The sequence below is a fragment of the Eucyclogobius newberryi genome, unplaced genomic scaffold (assembly GCF_026437365.1).
Source record: "Eucyclogobius newberryi isolate DKJ021-1_F unplaced genomic scaffold, fEucNew1.0.hap1 SCAF_13, whole genome shotgun sequence".
In the NCBI taxonomy this organism is placed as follows: Eukaryota; Metazoa; Chordata; class Actinopteri; order Gobiiformes; family Gobiidae; genus Eucyclogobius; species Eucyclogobius newberryi.
Genome location: NW_027315757.1, coordinates 29,217,191 through 29,242,495, shown reverse-complemented (window position 1 = coordinate 29,242,495; position 25,305 = coordinate 29,217,191). Strand labels below are relative to the sequence as shown.

General features: G+C 39.6%; 1 protein-coding gene across 5 annotated transcripts in view; it reads right to left on the bottom strand.

Annotated features, from left to right (window-relative positions):
• The window catches only part of prkar1b (protein kinase, cAMP-dependent, regulatory, type I, beta), a 57,117-nt gene that overhangs the window by 21,003 nt on the left and 10,809 nt on the right, over positions 1-25,305 (bottom strand). For all 5 annotated transcript variants that reach the window (XM_072443327.1, XM_072443329.1, XM_072443332.1 and 2 more), the window contains 2 exons: positions 23,291-23,382; positions 1,685-1,746 (listed from right to left, as the gene is read on the bottom strand). In XM_072443327.1, coding sequence (XP_072299428.1) covers positions 1,685-1,746; positions 23,291-23,382 — 154 coding nt within the window. The remainder of the gene's footprint in view (positions 1-1,684; positions 1,747-23,290; positions 23,383-25,305) is intronic.

Here is a 25,305-nt window from a genome sequence, read left to right as displayed (position 1 = left end):
GACCTCAGGTTGACATAATTAAGTGACTTTTCTTTTTGTTTGGAAGTTTGGAAGGTGGAACCCCTCTTCAATTTCAGTATAATTTGAAACTAAATTTGTAACATGGTCATAAAGCAGATTTTGTTATTTTGTTCACATTTCTTTGATTTTATATACATATTTGATCAAATCTATTGTTTAAAAGCCTTCTTGTCCCTGCATTAATAATGGCGTGGAGATAATGTGTGGGATGTTGAGCTAGTATTCTGACACTACACAAGCACGCACACTGTACACTGTATATACCACTGTATATAACAATGGGCCACCTTCAGATCCGGACCTGGTAAAGTCTGACTAACACCAAAATAGGACTGATATCTTCAAGGGCAGTGTCTTTAGAGAAAGTGGGCGTGGTCTACGGGTGGTACAAGCCTGCGGTGTTGGTCCATGTGACTCTATGCGGTTGCAGAGGCAGTGTTATCTGTGCCAGGGTGTAATGCTTTGTGTGAATGTGCGTTTGACTGTTTACATTGCGTCTGTTTGATAGTGGCTTGAGTGGGCTGCGCGGGGGCACTGGAAAAATACAATCTGCTCCTAGTGATCTGGAATCCTTCCAAGTCTCATATGATCAGTTTGACAAGTGAGGTTAGGCATAAGAAAAGACTATTATATGTGAGTGATGTAATATCAGTGCAAAGTAGACATAAAATTGACGCTTGATATGATAAAAGGGAGATTATTACAGTTTTCTGGCAGTTAGGCCTGCAATGATTAATCTGAACAATTGTGACTGTTAAAATAATGGCTTCTTTTATCATAAAGACGATGGCATTATTAAATAAAAATGGCAAAATAGATTTTCATGAATAATACACTTGTAATATTCTCTATCTAGAAGCGTTCAGTCACCATATCTAAGACCTTTATTTGGTCAAAAATGTATTCAAATATCTCAATATACAATGACAAAAATAATCGTGATACGTAGATGTACATTGCATAACCCCCCATTAGTACAGTATTACAGGTATATGATAGTAAAATATTTTTATTTTTTTTTTAGTTTAGTACTATTCAAATTTCTGAAGTAAAATAATGTCAAAGTAAACTATATATATATAGAGTTATTTTTTCATTTTTCAATACTCTAAACAGTTTTGTATTGTATTGCATTGTGGATGATTGCAAAAAAAGGATTGTTGCATGGACAAAGCAATAAGTCATTTGGCCATTTTGGCAAACTAAGGGCCCCAAGAAGCATCTTGTACAAGGCCACCACAAAACTACAAACAGCCCCGGCAGATTATAATAGAACATTTAACAATAGATCACATTGGCATAATATTACTTCTGTTGCCAAAAGTAAGGAACTACCTCAGCAACATTTTTTTCCTTCAAGATTGTGCTGATGTAATGACAATTTGAATTACTCAATTTTACAAAAGAAGAAGTGGCACAGTTTCGGAAATAGAAAATTCTCAAATAGCAACAGTAGATGAAAACAGATGGTACACATTCATAGATTTGGTCACGTTTCATAGAGATACTATACTTGTTAAGAAAATGTGTTATTTTGAGTAATAGTGATGTTTGAGTGATGATTTGACATCTACTCCCCCTTCGCTGACACTAGCCTGGGAACTTACCAAAGGAATGGCATTGATCTGTATTGATTGACATAAACAGTATATTGAATACATACCTTGTTGAATGACAGTTTCACCAGCGATGTGTGTTACAGGGAACATGGCATCAAATATGTCACTGGAACAGAAAAAGACAGAGGAAGACGCAACGTAAGTAAAAATGCCTTTTGTTTTCTTTAAAGGTGCACCATTTTGCAGTTATAAAACGAACGAGCCAGCGTAATCAGTAAGAAAACGCCATTACTCCATTATCCATGCAGGTAGCAAAGCCAATGAATCAGCGCTGGGAACTCTGGGTGACCCCGAAACACACACACGCACACGCACACGCACACGCACACACACACACACACACACACACCATCTAGAATGTGATGAGAAATGTTATCATTAGCAAGTCCCGAACTCATTATTTTACTCATGAAAAAAACATTTAAGCAAGTGTCTTCAAGTCTGTAAACTCCACTATGCAAGGTCTAGGCAGGATTCAAACACAAACACTTTTTTTTTCAAATATATGACAAAAAACTGTTATAACTGATGAAGACTTGGAACATCTAAGCACGTCCCAATGGAGAAGCACAATTTTTTCTAGCAGTGTCTGGAAAGAATTCCGTTTGAAAAATGTATCACGGTATTTTATAACATCATGTACGCTGGTTGTTGGAGAAACTGCGGCTCTCAAGTGGCTCACTATCACTATCATGAGTTTTGGGACAACCTTGTTATTCATAAATACTGGACTGAGGTTAATGAGGCACCGTCTTCAACACTGATATTCTATTTGACTTCAAACAATGAATCTGGGAAGTAAAACGACAACAATGGAAATGATCGATGGATACCTGTGGAATGGAAAACAGCAATAACAAGGACAAATCCACCACATACTGGGACTGATGGGACCAATACAAAAGAGGACATTTGCCAGACATTGGCCAGACTGCTTTTCTTTGGGCTTCTCTTTCTTTTTTGTATTCTCGTTTGTTTTAATTTTATGTTTTATTCAACAACAACAATATGTATGACTAAAAGATTTAAGAAATTGGAAAGCATACAGGAGACCAGGGATAATGTTGTAAACGTAAAAGTTGATTCTTCAGTTATTAATTTGTTCTTGTGCGGGGAAGTAAGTCAATACAATCCTATAATTTAGGCACTTTCTTTTGACCATTGCATAGACCATATTATTGGCGCCATTTTGTGCACCTGAAAGCCCCCACTGACAATGCGATTTGAAAGTAACTGAGACAACAAACAGAAAAAAACACCACTTTAAGCACTTAATTTGTGCTTTTAGGGAAAGTGCCAGTTTGGCTGTTTCTAATCGGAACATTTAAATGCATGAAGCCCTCTCAGATTAACACGGGGATGTGTTGGGACAAGAGAAAACCCTATATGCTTCCTCTCCTCCACCCTTCCCCATTTCTAACCTTGAGGGCATATTTGTCTATCTAATCTGCAGCATACCAGTTGTCTTAAAGAATCAAAAGCACAAATCTATAAGAGACGGTCGCCATATCAAAGACTAAACGCTCGGACTGGAAACTAACTTATGAAAACACATCGCGTTTGTACGAAACGGTGCACTTGCTAATCTGCGGTGAACAGATGTTGTGAGAGACGTCTGAGAAGATTGTTCAGGTGTTTGGGTCGGTCCGAAACAGCTCCTTGTGGTATTTGTTTATGTGACAATGAATAAGCACGAGACTTAAAATGGTGGATTGTGGCCAAGTGCCCCTACTGCTGGCCCCTGACTCGCTCGTACAACAACAGCCACTACCCAGAGCTCGCGCATCTGCGGAGAAAATAGAAAACACTCGGGCTTTGAAGTGCAATGGGAGCTTAGAGTGAGCAACAGTGCACTGGGGTCACACGCATTAATGACCTGATATGCATGCAAACTGGCAATAATATAGTAAAGCAAAAGCACTCGACTGGCATTTAGATACAACGCACGCGGATATTAGGTCACTTTGTTGGTGATTAGTCAAGCCAACATCTGCAAGGTGACTCTATCCAGGCCAGCTGCACTTTTATTTGGAGACATTGATCAATTTGGTGGATAAATAAGTGCCTAGTTAATGGAAAACATAAAAACAAAACACACTAATTGTCACCAGTCGCCACATCGCTACAAAACCGTTAAAGTGAAGGATCCAACAACCAGATTTGCAAGCGGCCAATAGTTTAAAGGTGCACTATGTCATTTTTCTTCTGAAGGGTCCGCCACCTGTTTGTCAATATGACGATGTAATAGAGGTAATATTCTTTTATTTCATGTATTAACCTTTATCTAATCAGGTAAGAACACACTTTTTTGCCTACACTTTGTCCAAGGAGCTTTTGTTTCACTCGAATGAATTGTTTTCTGGTAAAATGTAAACTTATAGGGTTAGTAAAAGTATTTCTCACTGTTTCTGACACAGGTTGGAGATTTAGGACACTTCAACTCGCCGTACAACAGTTAATTTCCTTAACACACGACTATAAAAGTGTGATGAACATGAGCGATGCGGCAGCGTTCCTGTTGTTTATCTGGTTGATTTTCTTCTTATAAATGTAAGGAACAAGCAACTATCAAGCGGACTTGTAGACCTTTACATTTGTTATTAAACTGTAGCCAAAATGTACTTACTCACCATTGACTGACATGCATTTTTACCACTCACTGCTGAAATTCAGAGAGCCGTGAGCCCACCGGACCAACTTACAGGTAAGCTAAAAAAAAGGTCCCTCTGGTACAAAACAGGGTGCATATTGACCTCCATTTAATAATCTATTAATAATCTATTATTCACTGAAGTCAATATAGTAATTATTGCGACAGGCCGTCTTACAGATCAGTTCATGTTTTCTGTTTTTGTTTCTGAGCAATACAAACGCCTGTAAATGAATAAATGCAGGATAGATTTAGGTCTAATGCCATCATTTGGGACAAAAAAGAAACATAGGTTCAGATACAAATGCAAAGTAAACGCAATGTTTACCCAAAGGTGATCAGAATTTTCCTCAAACATGAGCTGGAAGTCTATCTTTCTGAACCGGAAACCTTGTGTCCTGGCCTGTGACGCTGACAGTGATAATGACGCATTAGCTGAGCCCGAGCCACACGGCCATCAAAGACACAGCTCAGGTAATTACCCTTGACCGCCTTTCTTATTGCACGGGCCGCCACTCCGCGACCCGCCCTGAACGCACCGCTGAGCACAACAAAGACGCTCATGCACATAATTACTTCCCCTGTCTTTACCTGTCTCTCTTTCCCTTTTCTTCATTCCCAACTTCCTCCATCACTTTTTCGCTCTCAATTACCCCTTTCTTCCATCGACTTCTCCGACTGATCCTCCCATCTCCCGGTCTGTCGCCCCTCCCGCCTGTCAAAGATGGGACGATTAATCTTGCCCTTGTGCTACCTGTAGTCTTCATGACCTTATAAAAGCCGAGCGCCCTCCTCACAATGGATGTGCTGTTCCGACAGAGACAGGCCGAGACACTATGGGCCTGGGAAATACAAGACAAAGCTAACTGTCATAGTTCAGATGCTCGGAGATACGACGTAATGCGCGCACACACGGCCAGTCAAGCCCAAAAAATGCAAACATGCAAAATATCATCTGTTTAGTTTCTTTCATCCGCACAATGTTGACATTATTTTGATTTCATTTGAAGTTTTACAATGTTTCCAGGCCAAGTGATGTCACGCTGAGTGATTGTAATCGGTTTCTGTCACAATCAAAGGGAAAATAGTAAAAAACCAAACAACAACAACAAAAAACATCAAGGATTAGACAAGAAAATGATAGAGCGTACGTCCGCCATGTTTGTAGGTGCCAGATTATCGTTGTTCTTAATTGCTTTTGTCTCGTACTGACTCTTGTTGTTCATTGTTCTCTATGCATCAGTAGAATAATGTGCAAGTTAGAATCTGTGGCTCCACTCAGTCTAATGATCCATAAGAGCGGTTTGATTATTGGCAATAGCGTTAAAAGTTAATCAATTTTGAATCTATATTTGCTTTTTATGACGAGTAAGAAAGACCTTGCATAAGCGTATCACTAGTAATTGCAATCAAAATAGACAATACTACCTAACAGCAGGAGTCAGTGTGGGTCAGTGCAATTACAAGAGAAATTCAATTAACTGGCCAATCAAACTAGACTTAAAGCAGTAATATGAATTTCGCAATTTTCACAATTCTTTGACACATTATAACCTTATTTATAGAATATCAACTTACACAAGCATTTAATTCATCCGGTGTACTGTCTGAGTGGAACAAGTTTTGCAATAACAGCAGAGGGAACTTCCCAGCTCTCTTTATGCCTCGGCTTGGCAGCGCTATGCCCCTGGTTTGGCTGGCACACTGCTCAAACCATAAGTGCTTGAAGGATTAATTTTCACTACCACAGCTTCAACAGTCATTTATACAACTGCTGCTGGCAAATAAACAATGGTCTTTGTTACATAATTACATTGAAATGCTTTATACATAAACAAGATTAGAATGTAGACTAAATCAACACATTGTTAGGAAGTTGGAAAGGAAGTACTGTACAGATAAATAAAATGATTGTGGAAATGTGTACACAATAACTAGTCACAATAGCATTGATTTTACCAGAACAAAATAAGTAGTGGTAAAAATACTACATAATTTAAAGGTGCATTGGCTAAAATCCTATCTGGAAGACAGGAAGGACCACATGCCCCTGACCTGTGGGTTGCCCCAAGGGTCAGTCCTGGGACCCCTTCTGTTCAACCTCCCCATGCTGCCGTTAGTTAATACCCAGCAAAATGTGTCCTATCACAATTATGCAGACGACACTCAGATCTATGTTTCACTGACGGCAGGTGAATATGGACCAGTGGATTCACTCTGTGTCTGTGTGATGCAAAACAACTTTTTCCAGCTGAACTCATCCCTCAGCAGTCAACTCCAGTCCCTCGCGCTAACTCGGACTTGAATTTTAACGGCCACGTCATATCAATAACATCTGCAGCTTTTTACCATCTAAAAAACTTAGACAATATCAAAAATATAGTGTCTAAACCTGAGAAACATATCCATACATTTGTCTCCAGCAGATTAGACTACTGTAACGGCCTGACTAGAACCAGGAAGTACCATCACTTTAGTCCTGTTCTTAGGTCTCTGCACTGGCTCCTGTGGCTCAGAGAATAGACTTTAAAGCAGCTCAGTTTGTGTACAAGTCTCTCCATGGCCTAGCACCAAAGTACATCTCGGACATGTTAGTGCCATATGAACCATCTCAGACTCTGAAGACCTCAGGAACCGGCCTCCTGCTGGTGCCAGAGTCACAACTAAACATGGACCGGCCTCCTGCTGGTACCAGAGTCACAACTAAACATGGACCGGCCTCCTGCTGGTGCCAGAGTCAGGACTAAACATGGACCGGCCTCCTGCTGGTGCCAGAGTCAGGACTAAACATGGACCGGCCTCCTGCTGGTGCCAGAGTCAGGACTAAACATGGACCGGCCTCCTGCTGGTGCCAGAGTCAGGACTAAACATGGACCGGCCTCCTGCTGGTGCCAGAGTCAGGACTAAACATGGACCGGCCTCCTGCTGGTGCCAGAGTCAGGACTAAACATGGACCGGCCTCCTGCTGGTGCCAGAGTCAGGACTAAACATGGACCGGCCTCCTGCTGGTGCCAGAGTCAGGACTAAACATCGGGTTTTGAGTTTTTAGTTTTATGAATTTTCCTGAAGATGTGAGACAGGCCTCGACTCAAATCTAGGCTACAAACTATTTTGTTTGTTGTCTTTATCTGTTGTGTAAACCACTTTGAATTGCTTTGTGTTCAAATTGTGCTCTACAAATAAACTCGCCTCGCCTTATGTCATTTTTCTGCCACCTGTCTCCATAGAGATGTTATTGCTTTGCTAGAAATGTTCAACAGTGTCGCTTTAAACTTATCCATCTCCATGCAGACAAGTTACAGGTCAGCTCTGTGGAGAGGCGAGTCTGTTCACAGTACGAATGCACTGAAAAACACAAAAATAACTGTAATGGGCTATGTGCACAGCAGAAGTTGGCTAGTTAAACGTTTTAATGTTAGTGTGACTTGGCAAAAAAAAACATAATGCGGAATGAGATAGAATTGGACAGGAAGTACTGACTCTAACACTAACGGACGGACGTTGTTGTGCACTGAGCATATTGAGCTTGGGATTGTAACATCACACATCAGTAGAATTTTCAGCCTAATGTTAAACCAATGGAGATTTTAAGATGGTAAAAACTAAACTCAGCATTCATTAAAAAGTATTCTGACTCTATAAAGTGATAATTTTTTGTTACAATGTTTTGGCTACTGTATCTCTACAGACGCTTAGCACATCCGGAGACAAACATGGCAGATTTCCACGGAAACGATCGCTTTGACGTAACTTTATTAGAATATATGTAACGTGATAATGCCATACTGCCCAACATTCCAGGAAAATCAATAACATCTCCATGGTGTCAAGCAGGCACCAGAAAACCTTTAACTTTGGATTTGGAGGGCAAAATACAGTCATGTTACAGCTTTTTAACCCTCTTGATCGCCATGTTGAGTCAATGATAGGGATTCCATGTCATGTTCCACTGTTCTGTTCATTACGTAGATGATGTATCTCAACAACAACTGTATGGAAAAGTGATGAAAGCTGCTTGTTGCTGGTGGGAAACTATTAGTCTGGCGTCTAATTAGCCAAAACCACACCGGTGCACATAAATAAAGCAAAATGATGAACCTCAAATTCCATTGTTGCCTGTTTATGCAAGCATACTGCGACTTACAACGAGATAAGATTAAAACCAAAGGGGCTTTAGTCTGCATTCCTCGCCAACCTATTATTACCATCTCCTGCACATTCCCAGCGACTGTACCAGCAGGCTGTCGGACTATATGATTTGTTTCTGTTTTGTCAGCGGCGCATGTGTTAACGCTACTCATGATACCGCTGACTGTTTACAAGACTATTGTGCGAGCGGCTATGAGCGTAATATCACAGCGCTATGGAAAGCGCTTTTATGGGGAACACTAACTTCATGTCCACAGTTAAAAGGAGCCACGGAAAAACAAACCCACCCCAGTGTATGTTGTCTAATTACATAAAGCTCGCAGAGGCCCAGTGACAGACAGGGCTGACAATAGGCAGCTGTGTGAGAGTGTGAGAAAAATGGACATGAAGGAACGGTAATTATAAAACATTGAAGCATTGGAGGAGGATATTTATGACATGAAAGCTCTTGGCACGCGCCTCGTCTTTCCCCCGAGCTGAAGAAAATGTGAGGGACAGGGCCATGCCAGCTGCTGCAGCCTGCCCATCGTTTGGGTCCTCGAGTCCAAAAGAAGCAATAGAAGCTGAGTAAATAACACCATGAGGTTGGAGAGAAGAAGAGAAGGACCATTTCATAAGCATTTCATAAGCATTGCATAGTTAAACCAACCACAATCCATATTTTAATTTAATGATACAGTACGGTCCATATCATTTTTTTGTTTGGTTTGAAGGAACAAAAGCCAATGGAGAAGAATTTCGCTAGTAAAGATGTCCAAGAAGTTGGACTGCACAATTTTGGGGAAACTGGATTATCGAAAGAAAAACACGATAATATTAATATTAAAAATGTTTAGGAGTAGGATTCTGTTCAGTGTGCACATTGTAAACGTCTCAAAGAGCATCAATGTTTGAGAAAGTGATTAATGAACTGGATTTAGTGGTTGTTCCTTTCTAAATCTCAGTTAGTAACACAGAGCCAAAACATCTCCTTTACCATTTTAAGAACATTTAGACTTGAAACATAATCATTTTAGGTGTGGGAAGCAATACAAATTTTCAATCGTGATTAATTGCTATTAAGGCCAATAAAAACAATATTAAGGAGCTGTAAATAACTCTTTATTTTACCTTTAGGCCAAAATATATTGTAGAATTGAGATATTTTTCTGATTCTGAGAATTTACCCAGTATTGTGCTATTTTGACTTGAATATGATTTTCTTTGTACCAGGGACCAAATAATATAAAAATTTTATCTATAGTCCACATTATACCCATGGGCTCAGTATTACGTCATTATTTTGTCTATGTTCAGTTTAGATATTTTCATGATTGGAATGTTCTTTGACCATTTGAGGCTGAACTTTCTTACATTTTCTTCAAATCAAACGTTTCTATACCTGTGCCTGTCCTGTGTATCTGCGCCTACTTTTTGCTCATTATAAGCCTTTTGAATTATTGAAGTAAAGAGAACACAGAAAGGACCCACACTGCCAAGTAGTCGAACCCAGAACCTTCAATAACCTCCGCTTCGTATCGACTTACAATGCCCTTATAATCAAAATCAAATAATGCACATATGTAATAAACAAAACATTTTTTGGACCTCTTTGTGATTTTAGGTGCCCTATCTCGCAATAGTGCATCAAACCCTTCCAGCATGTCATCGAAATCAAACAGCAGCAACACAAAGCTTTAGCCGAGGTTACTATAGAACAAATGACATAATAGTTTATCCTTCATAAAACTTTCTTATGCTCGACAATGTTGGATGTGGCAAAACACAGAAGGAAGCCGGGTTAGGGAAATAGCTATTTTCACTTCCTTATTCTCTAAAAATCGAAGATGGCTTCTCGCAAACGGACTGGAAACGTTATGATGAGGCTGCACGGCGGTCAAGGTGATTATTTGCTGCAAGTTGTTTTTTAGACCAAAGGCTAGGAAGCGCGTTAAAGCCTCACACCTGGATCTGGAAGGGTTTATAAGGAGGTGCATCGTGTTGTCTGGAAGAATGTATGTGTCTGTAGTTATTTGTGAACTGCAGGCTCAAAGCACCTGTGCAGAGGAGGCCGCGTCTCAGTAAAGAGCATGCCGCTGTATACCGGGACCACCTCTGAGAAGGCCCATTTCGATCAGGCAGAATTTTTCCCAGAAGTAGCATTGCTCACGAGGCTTGAGTTTATTATTGTCACCTGCAGTAAAACCAAACCATGTGTGACAATATCCGTGATGAACTAAATCAGAATCAGATAAGACAATGTACAAACAACGTTAGAGTTAGATTCATGCAGTACCCCGGCATTGCGGTTTTACGCAGACAGCAAGTTTCATGCCACTTGAGGGTCAAAATATCATAAAGTTCCATAAATCATACAAAAGCCCGTTACAATATAAAATTCTAGTGTTCTGACCATTCTGAAAAGATTTATGATTATCTACGGCAGAAAAATCTTAAATTCACTCTCCTACACGTTGTCTTATAGTTCTTATAGTACGTGACAAGCTTTATAAAATTATACTGTCCGAAAGACAACGTAAATGTGACATAATCAGCCAGATGAAAAAGCTTTTTGTTTTGAGTATAGACTGAACTGAAAAAAAAATGTTTGCTTCCAAATTAGTTAGTTCTTATGATTAAATTGTGACCTGAATGATCACCTTTATCAATGAAACAAATATTCTTGACACTCCGAATCTATAATACAGGCAGATTGTTTGTTTTTTTCTTGCACTGTTCCCGTTGAGAAAAGTATAAAGTAAATCATGAAGTTTTTATCTACCGGTAGTATTAGGGGTGTGCCAAAATACAACACTGGTCATAGTGTAGAGTCTGTAAGGTGATATACCCATAGTGTTGTATCAGTATATTATTGTTGCAATTTACTGCTTATTTAGAGACAGTAAAGATATAACAAAAAACTTGAAAAACATGATTTTTTGCTAATAAAATTAATACGCTTTTACTACTTATCTCAACCTCGAGGTTATCTCAGCTTTCTCTGTAGTTAGGGTTGTACAAAACCCTCTGTTGAAATCACACCAGACTGACCTTCTCACCTTGAAGCTTGCCATTGGGCCAATATCAGCTCTATGAGAGGGCAATCAGCCTCCATCACCCACACACTATACACAGTTTTTAGCCTTGGTGCTTTCTTCACACTAGCGTGGCACTGGCCTGGCAAAAGGAAGGCCTGAAATAGGAGAGAAGAGGCGGGACGCCAAAACCACTTGAATGGAGTTCCTTGGAGACGGACATAGTGCTGGTAAGTTGCACCTACATGAAGATGACCACAAGACCAGGTTAGACAAACGGACACCTTCGCACTCACACACACACGATCGTCAAATCGGACCCAGCGCTGGCAGTTACTGTGCGCGGCAGTTACTGGGTGCGGGTTCACCTCCTGGAAAGCATGCACTGTATAAACGGCAGCATCAAGGCACTGGGCCGTCTTCCATTTTGGTTTATTTAAGAATCTAATCACTAAACATATTACTGAGAACCAAACATGAGACCTTATTGTAATCTATTGTTTAATATCGGCACTAAAGTTGTCACGAAATAAACATTTTAAACACATTTCTGATACTAATGAAGAAACTTGAAACCAAGGCTAAAACGAACTCAAATTAATGGTATTTTCTTTGATATTATAATTTTGTCCCAGAGTATAGTTCTGATATAGATCAAAACATTGTAAAAAGTCTCTGGGAAAATCCAACTTTGCCTCATTTATGCCTCTCATGTTTTAAATTTACTCAAACCTCCACTACAATATATAGCTTACTACTAATATATATATTACTACCTATATATATATATATATATATAGGTAGTATGCTTGTCTTGTCTTGTTGTTAAACCCTTTGTTTGGTTTGGCTATTTGACAGTGTTTGACAAGAACAGGCTGAACAGAATTGAACACTGGTAAGAGAATTGGCAAAGAACAGAAAACATTCAGCTTCTTAACTAGTTTGTAACGGCCGGCCGAGTCTTTCACCAGAGACACTGAGCAAGTTAATGCCATCAGGGCATCGATACAGCTGAACCAAATACAAATTCACACTACGGTGGACAATAAAGTTCCGTTATTGTTTCATGTATAGCTTGATTATCTTTAAGCTGTCACTCAAGATCACATTGTCATGCATTTGCACACACCGCTAATGCCCTCTTTGTTGTTTTCTCTGGGGAATAAACCGGCAGTCTCCTTCCTCCACTTCGAGTTAAAAAGGGTCAGTTGGAATAAGGTGTTGACAAGACTTAAGCCTTTTACCCCTCTGATGTGTCTGCCACTGGAATGAGACGGGGAAAGGCCAGGCGGATTGGGTTTCAGGGCATTCCAAGTAGTTACAAATGTATTATCTGCAACATAAAACAAGACTATATGTTGTGGACAAGTGTCAGTGCTAGTTCCTCAATTACCCAGCTCTAGACTTATCTCCCAGTCCATCTCAAGCTGCATATCCTGACACGTCTCTGAACATCACAGGGGTTCGCCGCTCTCCTGAGGGCATGTCTTTTCCTCCTCTTACTTCAGCTTTCCACAAAGAACATGACCGTTACAGCGATATTATAGAATTATCGCCTTTCGAAAAAAGGGGAAAAAAAAACTTTATCTTAAGCCTTGCAGTAATAATAGGAATAATAGGTGAGAACAAATACAGTTTTCCACAAACCTATGCGTGTGTTAATCATAATTAGTTTGCAGAAAGCGCGCAGATATGGGAACAAATCAATCTAAAAGTGATGTGTCCATCCCGGAGACACCTGTCATGCTGCAATGTCAAATAAATATGGGGAGGAGTGTCTGGAATGCCTGCCAATGTGGTCAGATAAAGTTGGATTTGGCTGGGTGTTTTTTTATTTACATTTTTTATTTAGTTAATTTTATTGTATTTCTGTTTCTGACATTTCTTTGTGATTTGAATGCATTTTTCCTGTAGTGTGAAGCACTTTGAATTGCCTTGTGAATGAAATGTGCTCTACAAATAAACTTGCCTTGACTTTTGGACCACTTAATTTCAAAATAGACAAATGTTGTTTCTTTCTGGTCCTGCCCAGTTTTATTTTTGCTGTTTTATATAAAAAAAAAATGTAGCATATAGTTTAGCCTTCTAGTTTATAAAGTCAGATATTGGTTATAGAAAAAGTCAAATCCTACTAGTAATTTTGAGCAAATTTGATAAAACCTGATCAACTGTAAATGAAAAAAAAGCTAACAATATTTTTTCTCCCGCATTTATTTTAGTTTTACTTAAAGTGCCATGACTCCTACTCTTCTATCTCCTGTGTTAAGCTCTACATGGGGCACAGCAGGTCCTTTGTTGCGGTTAAAACTGAGAGGTGTTTACACAGCACAGCGCGTTATACCTGCCCCTTAATCTGAGACGGGGAAAGTTAAAAAAAAGAATACCTCCAAGGCTTGAAGAAACGGAAAGAGTGAGGTGTAGATTAGCAGATGGAGATGGAACTGAACACGAAGAATCCAGCGCCAGAGGCTACGACGCATCGCAATCCTATGTGTGTGCAATGTTTGTGTGCATGTCTAAACCTTATTCTCCGCACACACCTCTTACCTAGCAGAAGTCTGACGGACATAAAGGCTTCGCAGCTGTAAAGGGGCAGGACTTTGGAGACACGCAGCCTGCAGATCTGGACTTTGTTGAGAAACGCACTGGCACCTTGTGTATAAAAGTAAGGAATGCACTCATGCCAGTAATACGACTAATGCGCTCTTTTGACTAATGTCTGCTGCGGTGAAATCTACTTTTATGGACTTAAATGTACTAGTGACAGTCTATGGTTATTATTTAAGTTCTTTATTCACTGCACGAAAAAGCAAAAGATAAATACATGAGACTTTCAGAAACAACAATAGACAATATTGTAATAGACCAAGCTTTCAGTGGTGGAAGCACAGATATAGGAGAGACTTTTTATGTCTTAAATGTTTTGTTTGCTCAAAGTACTTCAAGTAAAATTTGAAAATAAATATTATTTAAAAAAAAGAGACCCCTCAAACCATATGGAAAGTACTTTTTAAAATAAAGTAAGTACAGAAACCTGCTCTCAAATGAAATGACGTAGAAGTAAAAAGTATCCACAGTAGAATGTGGATACTTACAAATACCTAAAAAATCATACTTAAGTACAGTTCTTTTAGTTTTGTACGTCGTTACTTCCCACCACTGAATGCTTCTGGAAAAAATTAGCCCATTTACCCATGAACCGGTATATTTTGGGCACAATATAGTACAATGCTGTGTGAATGCTTCTCCACACACACAGTATAATTTGCCCATGCTGTTTGGCTCTGTTGGTCAGACCTATCCCGATATGTAAAATTACAGCTTTCACACTCTGACTTGACAAGCCTTTCTCCTGACCATGAGAGGAAGATTACTGCCAAAAACTCAACTGGAGTGACACCCACAAACCAACAAGGAGGTCATGGGAGAATTAACACGATGTAACTCGGCCGTTGTCCATGCCCGTGCGCTGGAACCTATCACAGTAGCATAGACAAACGGACTGGATGTATACAATAGGAGGGAGTGCGTGGGCTGGTCCCGGCTGGGCTCATGAGAGGTGGTCGCTGCATGGCTGGACTCAGGGTGAACTATATAGCCACTGAAGGGTTGCAGGGACGTCATGTTCTCGCAGTCGGGGGCATGAACTGGCCACTGACTGACTTACTGTTCTGCACCCTCACATGTTTGGCCTATACCATCCTCCACATGAAATCAAACGTGATGCTGAGCTTTATATTGTTGCTCAGGGCAAAACACCAATCAGTGCATAGTTACAGCTCAGGAAAAATATGTTGTTTTGATTCAAATTCAACTCATTGCTTTGCCTGTCTCAAATCAATTTGACTTTGTATTGAAAAATGCGCCAGAATAGAAAATAAGAATAAAAATATGTGATACAAAATACTGTGACAAAATAATAATACAAATTTGAGATTCCAGACTAAAATGTTGCTTCTCTGTATTTCATTTGAATGTACAGGCCGGCTTCTGTTGTGCACATCTTTAAGAAAAAGCTAAATGTCACTATAGGGCTCTACACTTGTGATGACGCGCTAATAAATTCCTGATTCATTCACAAAAAAAAACTAAAAGCCAATACATTCAATTACCATAAACATACTGAAGAAGTAGGCGATATTGACAAAAACTAGATTTGTATTCATTATTTGTATTTTTCCTGATAACGATAGTCAGATGATATTCTGTCAATCAAACAGAAATGTGTTAAATGTCTTTAAACATATTTATTGAGGCTATTATCAGACAAATGTGAAATGTCTGGAAAATTAATCATTTACTTTTAACCAGCTCTTGTTGTAGTATTTATAAATCATACACTCAACATAAAGATGTAGCATTTCCATTTGATATATTGCCCACCTCTACAGTAGGGTTAATAGCAGTAACTGAATTGAAACTCCCAAAGGTGACAAAGTCCTCCTGATTGCGGGGGAGGGTCGTAGATGTCCGAGTGGATGATGGCGACTCATCCAGGCCTACAGCTCTCCTGCGGTGAATGACCTCATTGCCTGGCCCCTGGCATTGTGGCCACAGCACAAAGCCACACGGGGACACACAGAAAGGCGACTGCACACTATCGTGGGGGAGGGCGCGGGTGCGAGGTTGGACGTGGATGTGAATGCGAGCGAGAGGAGAAGACGCACAGGAAGGGAGAAAAGAGGAGACCACCAAGTCGTCAGGAAGAACCGTAACTAGAACACACAGCGAGTCAATGAGCGAGACAGGAAGCCACCGCGCGCACAAACAAGCAGGGTAAACAATACACAACGCGAACGCTCTAATTTGTTAATGCTGCTGTTATTACATGGCCCGCCGTAAAATACGAATCATGGTCGGACCAGACGAACACCTGAACACACAAAGCGCTCCACGAGAGGACGGGAAAGTGCGCGACAGGGGAAGCTGCGGGGAGCTTCCTATGTACAGTAAATCTACATCATAAATGAGAAAACAATCATGTATCGCCGTTCACCTCGATTGCATCCTGTTCTGTCTGTGCAATTTCAGGAAGAAGTGTTGATAGTGTCGCTAAACACAAAGCAAAATCTACAGTATCATGAAACTATAAGGGGGGCACAATATATCGCAAAAGTATCAATATCGCAATAATCTATATCGCAACAAACAATAACACCGAGGTAATTCATCTGACGGGAATGTACAGTTTTTAAAAGGGAAAAAAGTATATTTAAAAGTTGATTTTATTCATGATATTCCTCATTTCAGTCTAAATTAGCCTCAAATTAGTCTTGGTTTTATTTTGACACAGAGTTTGACCAATACATTAAGGCACAAATATGATAACATAATGTAACTGAAAGCATTGTGTCACTATATATATCGACATATCGCAATAATTTCAAATATTGTGCAGTCCTAGTAACTATATAACAAGGGATAACATTGGACAACCATAAAAATGTGATCTTACAGGAGACAAAACTGAATTCAAAAAAGGAATAAACAAAGCGTTATACAGGTTTAAACAAGGAACAACCAAACACACCAGAAGCAAAAGACTTGAAGACTGCAACATTAATTAAATCAATATCACAATTTGAATGGCTGCAATTAGCTAATGGCAAATGCTGCAATTATTTATGTCCTATTGCCATTGTGTGCTATTTTAATTCAGGCCAATATTATCTTATTATTTCTAAAAACAAACTAAAACATCTTCTGAAATGCATGTTAATGGTATTAGCAGGCAATATTTCACACTTCTCTCAAAGACTAATGCATACATCACAAATCTACTTCAAACTCATGCAGGCTTAGTTCTTATTTACACATTTCCCCAGAGTTTGGTTTATTTAGCGATTTATTACATAGAACTACTATTTGTGCAGCAAAATCACACTCTAGGGGCAGCTTTAAACGTACAACACAACAATGTAAGTACTTATATTTGTGTGACTGACAGAATATTGATAAATGTCCTTCTGTGTCACCCTATAGGATCGCGATGATAAGGTAATTTAATTGAGCAAGTCACCAGATAGCATAACAGGACACGTATCCATCCGTCTCCGGTTGCAGCCGCTGTGTTGTTTTGCTCTTTCACACCGATCTTAAATAAACTCTAGTGGGAACATTAGACGCAACGCTCCTCTCCCGGGCTGGTTAAGTGTCTCGACTACTGTGTTGACACAAGCCGCTATATTTATTATTCTTGCGAATGCAGACACAACTCAATGCCGGGAGTTTGTACACTAGGAAAAAAAGAGGATGGTCCGTGTCCATCGACAGAGTCCAGCAGCGGTAGGTGAAGAGGTCAGGCCTCGTGGGGCAAAGGTCAACTAATCTGTCACTTCATCAACTCATTACTTTAGCTGTTAATGAGAGGATTAAAGTAGGCAGGATAACGTATGTGCCACCCCTGCACAAATTCCATTCTCACTCGCAACATTTAATTTGAGGAGAAAATGTCGAGGAACAGAGGCTGAGCAGCTGACTTATTCTGCTCTGCCGTTCGGTCATTCATCAAATATAGTTTTTGCTATAGCGGTGGCACTTTTCACAAACATCTGAAAATAATCATTTATACAGTATAAGAGGGCAATGGCAAACTTTTCTCATGTGGTGCAAAGTACAAAAGAAAAGTATTGTGCAAAAGTATATTTTTCAGCTATAGCTCTATAGCTTCACTTCTGCAGGTACTTTATTACTTTAACTTAAGTAGATATTTTATGTAATACTTTTATCTGTACATTGACTTAAGTAAGAAACTTGAGTACTTCTCCCCCCGTGCTTTTCCCACTGAGCACAACCTGATATATTTGACTTTCAAAGTACCACCAGATCTAGACCAATGCTAAAACATGACAATACCAGCTCTAAACTAGGACTAAACAGGTCTAAAACAGGACTTAACAGAGGCTTAAGTAGCTGTAAATGAGAATGTCACAAAAGAGGATAAAACTTCAAATTCAACATATACAAGAACAGAACGAGAACCCCAAGTACCAGCAAAAGCAGCCTGTGGACCTCAATGCAGATTCACATGTGATTTAGTTACATGCCAGAACTACACATTTCTCAGCTTTATTAGGTGGGAAAACTGCAGCCATTAGACTCGGGTGACTCAGTGTGCTTAACAGTATCAATGATAAATGTATAGCTATGCTTGAACAATGTGAAAACTCAAGTTAGAGAGGAAGTGTTTCTCAAGTTCTGAGGGAGAGCGTCCCAAGAGGGCATTTAACAGAATGAGGGCATTAAGATGTGGTGAGATCAACAGACCCACAGCATGAGCCCATATATTATTCATCCAGGTCCATTTGTGTGTACTTTCTGAGTATCAAGGGAAAGGCAAATGTGTGCGAAACTGAATGAGCGCATCATTTGAACTCTCCAGAGGACTTCACTCCAGACAAGAACTGTGATATCATTTACTCAAGTGGCTACTGAGGCTTCCTGTATAATCTTCGTAATATTTGGACTTGCGCTTTAAGGTCAGCTACCCAGGTGTGCCAAGAGTCTCGCAAAAATAAGCCAAAATAAACACATACACGGTTTGCTCTTATCAGAAATCGCAGCGGTGGAAGTCAGATAAGAAAGACTAATGAAGTATATGTGTTGACACAGCAAGATGATAAAATGTCTTTGATGAAAGCAGCTGAAAAATACAGATGATATGATTTCCGTACTTTCTTCAAGGAAATTCAAATTGAAAATGATTATGATAGCAATAGTCGGATGTGCGGTAAGATGAGATAAAAGTTTCAGAGTTGAGACAGGTGGTTGTGGGGCTGACATGGGTGTTACCGTTGTAGGTTTAACACAATGTGAAATCAAACACCTGCTGCCAGCTTATCTGTTATCTGTGTGTGTGTGTGTGTGTGTGTGTGTGAGAGAATGTACATTATGTGTGTGTGCAGCGGGAAAATCATACAGTAATGAGGTCATTATGGGAGCTAATGGGCAGTAAATAGAGAGAGGTCCGCCCCGTGGCCTGCTGGGAGCAACTCCATGGCACAGGTTCAGGATTCTGTTTAGAAAAGAGCCAAGGTCGAACCGATACAGAGGCTTAATGAGAATTGCTTCAAGTTCTGTCCTGCGATTGTCGTGTGACATTAGGGCTGAACAATATTGAAGAAATATCAACGGTAATTATGTTTGAATGATTGAGATTACATTTCGAATTTTACTTTTGCAATTCATCTTGCAGCTATATATTGCATGTAAAGTATAGGTGAGGCAATAGACGTTTAAATTAACACATTCATGGGTATAATGCAATAAATTCATGTATTTGCATTACAGCTCTTGTATCATTACATCTTTTTTTAAATTCAATTCTCATTATATATTTTTTGGGTCAGGACAGTGCATGTAACATACTCCGAATAATTTATGAAGAAAGCATTAAAGAACAGAATATAGTTAGGTAAAGGAAGTATCTTTAATAGTTTCTAACCTTAACCCTATTTATTTACATACCACTTACATAACCATAGTCAAAGCCACTTATTGTACATAATGTGTCGTAGCCTCATAGTTTTAGTCTACTTGCACAGTGTTGTGTTGGATTTAAATATATTTTGAATAGTAATTTATCTTATTTTTCTATTGCATATTTCTTTTCTCCTGCTGTCCTTGAACTGTGCATTGCAACACAGGAATTTCCCCATTGTTCTTTTATCTTATCTTATCTTATCTTATCTTACCTTAACATACCAACTGTAGCCATCAAAAACTATAATAAATCTTCTATATTTAGAGACAGGGTCGTGCTCCGAAACCTTATCCATAAAGTCGGACACATGTAACGGCATGTTAATGAAAGGCTCCTTCCCCAGTGGAGCAGGCTATAGTGTCTGACATGGGGCGCACCAATGAGTTTAGTGTTTTGGGGGATAATGAAAACTCTGTCTACCTTTGTGGCGTGGGCTGTGTGTGTTTTAGCTTGTAAAATAAAGAATCACACCAAGAGGAAAAGAGGGCATGCAGTGAAGAAGAAAAAAGTACAGAGGGGAAAGTAAGCCAGCGAGCGCCGGCCGAGACAAAAAGGCCTCCATTGTTGTTCAGACTCTCTCATTATGAAAGGGGATGATAGAATAATATAGTGCTAATGGGGGAACAAATTGTGTGGCGTTCGGCTTACATAACTGCTGACTGACTAATCACACATGATGTTTCCATGAGACACACAGAGATCTGGCTTTTGGCCTGGCTTTCTGCACATGTTCATTTGAATTATAAATGCAAACGCTCTTATTATTTGGCTGGCTCCGTGGTCCGAAAGCTTTATTACGGAGCAGCGAGCAGCTTAAAATGGGGGTGAAGAATGGGGATGGACATCCAGCGGGGGATTGAAACCTGCTGCTCTCTTTATATTTACCATAAAGACTGAGAATAAAGTGTACAGCCAAATAGTCATTGTAGTGTCAATGCCAGAAAGAACATTTGCAGAGCTATAAGAAACCTGACAACCAACAGCACACAAACACCAACATGGCCAGTTTGTGGAAAGAGAGAAAAACACACAATGGAATGAATGAGAAAAAGACAGATGATCGTTTGAGTCAGACTCCATCTGTTATTATAGATCACTGCTTGACGGCTCAAGCCAATGTACTTTATGGATTATAAAACTGTACTTGCTCTAATAACTTATTACATTTACTTGAAAATATATTTACGAACTATTTTATCATTTGTGTTGCCTCAAGAATATCTGTAAAAGAATATGATGCAAGACTGTTGCAAAAGTTGGAACAGGATTTTTTTTTTTTTTTTTACATGAATTATCAATGTCATAATCATTTTCCAATCCACAAATATGGAATCACCACATTATTTGTGAGGTTTTGGGTTTACAAACTTACCATATGTTACGGCTTATGGCAGTTAAGTCTTAGGGGTTGAATAATGACATGAAGCTATTGTAAAGTAATAGAGTACACTTGTGTTAATCTACGCAGACAGCAGAGGCACTGAACTTTGTGTCAGTTTTTGTTTCATGTGGATAGACCCAGCAACGACATAGAAACGAACCATAAACCAGGTCCGCAACAGAATTCTGAGCCGTCCTCCAGCTCAATTTTGGCATTGTAAAATACTGAGATGTCACGCAAACATGGCCTATTTGAAAAGCCTGTAACGTTCCTAGAAGAATGTCAGAATCAATACCATGCACAGTCGTAGGACGCTGATGACAGAACATTACACAGCCTGGCAACGCACTCCGACTGGATTAGATTATTGTATTTCTAGTTTGTTGTGGCATAAAGTCACCGAATCAGCCACGTCAACCACCCAAGTGTACGAGCTCTCCTCTGTCCTGACGCATCACCGCTGCTCGCCACTCGGGACCGTTTAGACACATGCAATCAGGGGCTTGTGCCAGGGGACCGTGGCGAATTGTCAGCTGACGAAAGACTGGAAAGAGTGTGTTTTGGGTTTGGTCCATCAAGGCTTTAGCCGACAGGAAAGCTCCGGTGTTTCCTCCCCACACGGCATAATGGATTCTCCCCGCCAATGAAACACTATTCCCAGTGGCAGACGGGATCAGCGGACACCTGAGACATTCCCGCCGCGGCCCCCCTTCTGCGTCAGGGGCCAGACCAGACATCACCAGAGAAGACGTAGTGTGAGATGGGAAGATGCGCAGGACCGTAAAATCAATTTTGATCTAGCTTTGAAAGTATATGGCGCACCATTCTTATCTCGTTGTCAGGTTACCATAGCAACCATAACGCAACACACATACGGAGTGACTGGCCCCGCTCCCCACCTGGGACCTGTGCCACATCTGTTCCACTCCTGAACCCCTCTCCAGGCGTCTGTGTGGAGCCAAAGAAGGCAACACTGGCACTCAGTGGCCACAAGAGCAACACTCTCATGGAACAAAAGAATTACTCACAATTATGGAGCGGCTCTACACAACTCACTGTTTCCCATGATAGAGATAAGATTATGGCAGCCCACAACAGAGCCATGGACGTCTTCTAGCAACTAGACTTAAAAAGAGAAATGTTAAAGATAGATGGAGACATCAATCTTTATGTTGTCTTTACGGGTGTGTTTGTGGACTCTATAAAGTTGCATAAGTTTGCTTTTTAACAGTCAGACTGCAGATTTGTTGACCTTGTTCATGATTAATATGTCTGTAATTACCATCTCTTTCAGCATAAATAAACAAAAGTGAAATCATGTTTTTACAATACCATAAAAAAGTGGTGCCGTTATTCAAAAGATGTAATCGATGTCAATTGAAAGCACTTTAAGCCATAATGAAGTTTAATATTGCAATTTTATGCAAATAATGACAAGGTTCAACATGTGTAGATCATATATTTGGATATTTCTTTCAACTCTCATAGAGTTATACTGCTGGGTTTCAGATAACGTCACATTCTATAGTCCAATTATATTTACTACAGATGAGGCAGCTAAAATTTAAATTGTTACAATGCTGATTTTTGTTATAATACAAGAATGAATGAGTCTAATCACTTTTAGAAATCATCAGACTAAACATTTGTGAATTTACCTTTTGGATATTTTAATGACAAAGTACAATGTAATCAGTAGGAGAATCTGGCTATAGCCCCCGATCTGAGAGTCAATGCATCATAGACTCTGAAAACCACCAAAATCAAATCAAATCAATTTATTTTTGTAAGGCCCAAAATCACAACAACAGTTGCCTCTGAGGGCCACACCAAAGGGTCCCTCTTCCATCTGATTTTATCACATCATCAAATTATGATTATGTTTTTTAAATGAAACGGTATAATGTTTACCCCCACAGATCTTAAACAAGTGAGAAACCACATGGCCTTAAAAAGATGACATGCACGAAGTACCTCCTCTCGTTGTCATCCAGATGAGCAAACAGCACATTCTTGGAAATGGCCTTAGCCAGGGCGGTCATGGTTTTGTAGTCCTTGGGGATCACCTGTGCAGACAAAGCAGTAATTCCCATTATAGTACGGTAATATGGACTCACATTATTAAGCCCGGTGCAGGTGGACACATGAAACAAACCAGCATAAACACATTATAAGCCCGACTTCAAAAGCACCCTAAAATGAGTAATTAGAGAGCAGAGTATTGGCAAAGTCTGAAAGGAATATTGTGCACGTGTGTCGGTATTTTTGGGAATGCCCATCTGTTCTGGGATTACGCTCAAAATGTCACACAGCTCTTAAAATTCACAAGCGGCCTGGACTCATTCATAAAACATGCATTTTCATGTACCCAGCGCACTGCAGTGTGTGTGTGTGTGTGTGTGTGTGTGTGTGTGTGTGTGTGTGTGTGTGTGTGTGTGTGTGCGTGCGTGCGTGCGTGCGTGCGTAGGTGCGTGTGTGTGTGTGTGCGCGCGACAGAGGCCACAACAAAGCCACAGAAGTCTGCGCTGAGGCTCGTCTAACTCCCGTTACTGTAATATAAGAAAGGCATTAAACTCTGGAGGCAGACAGAAGTAAAAGTCCTGTAAAATATATGTTCTTAGGGATTTATAAATGGACCCGTAACCATGTGGGCAGAAGACAAGAAATAAAGCAGAATGCAAAGAGAGAAGCAGATGAGTAAATGTATGTGTTACGTGTTGAAGGAAGAGGAGGGGTCGGCCTGTAATAAACTCACACAACAGATGTCTCCACATGAAGATAACCACACAGCTCTATGAACAAGATGCTACAAACACAGTACAACCAGGCACAACCGCAGCAGCAGTAAATCACTCCAGCACAGAGGAAAAGGTGACCTGGAATCATGCATTTGGAGGACACACGCGTACCCTGGGAATTGTTTTTTTGGGATTATATGTTCAAGTTCTTAATCATTCCTGACTAAATGCACCTATTGGGAACACAAAGTTAAAATCAGGACAGATAGTTTTGATATGGTCTATTATTTGTCAGGATACAGCTATAAATAGAAAATGTACGGTATAGGTCAAAGTCTCACACTAATGTAATTGTAAACGGCACTTTGAATGAAACACTTGTACTGAGTAAGGTGTTTAGAAGTGGAACATAATGCGATTTAGATTAGGTTAGATTTGTTGTCTCCTAATGGTGAAATCCCTGCTGGACAAACAATGGGCATAAAGACACAAGACCGACAAAAGACAATACAATCACCACTTTCAATTGAGAAAATTTGAAAAATTTGAAAAACATTCAGATACATTTACTATTGTATATTTTTCATTATTTGTTTATTCAAAACTTAGCATTTTTAGCAAAGCCTTGTTTTACTCACAGAAATGTTGTCTTTTTTTATTTGGTCTAGAGATATAGTGCAAACTTTTCACATTTATGCTCCGTTTTTTGTAATGGAACAGCAAATTAACTGATATTTCTATCTAGGAAATTATAGCTTACTTTTTGTTATAAAGGCTTAAAATCATTAGCATTTAGCTCTGATGTCAGTTAATTATTAATTATAAAAATATGTTTTATGGCCTACTCCAACTCCATTTTAGGATTTTTAACTTTTTTATGATTTTAAGGTTGAAATTACCACAAGTTTCAATGTAATAGGCATGAAGATCAGTGGAGATATTCTGGGTCAAAGTTATTAATGTAATTTCTGTAATTTTCTGTAATTTCTTTACGATTTTAATGCATTTTTCCTGCTGTGTGAAGCACTTTAAATTGCCCTGTGTTTGAAATGTGCTCTACAAATAAACTTGCCTTGCCTTGCCTTAATCTCACAAGTAAAAACTGCATGCAAAATGGTCCGGTGTAACCTACAAAAAGCTATGGTCCTTCACCTCTTTGTGGAAAAAGGATTGTCTCTATCTCGCAATGTTAAACTGAACCATGACTTTAAAAAGAAGGTGCCAGATCAACTTTCTAAACCATTTCATCAT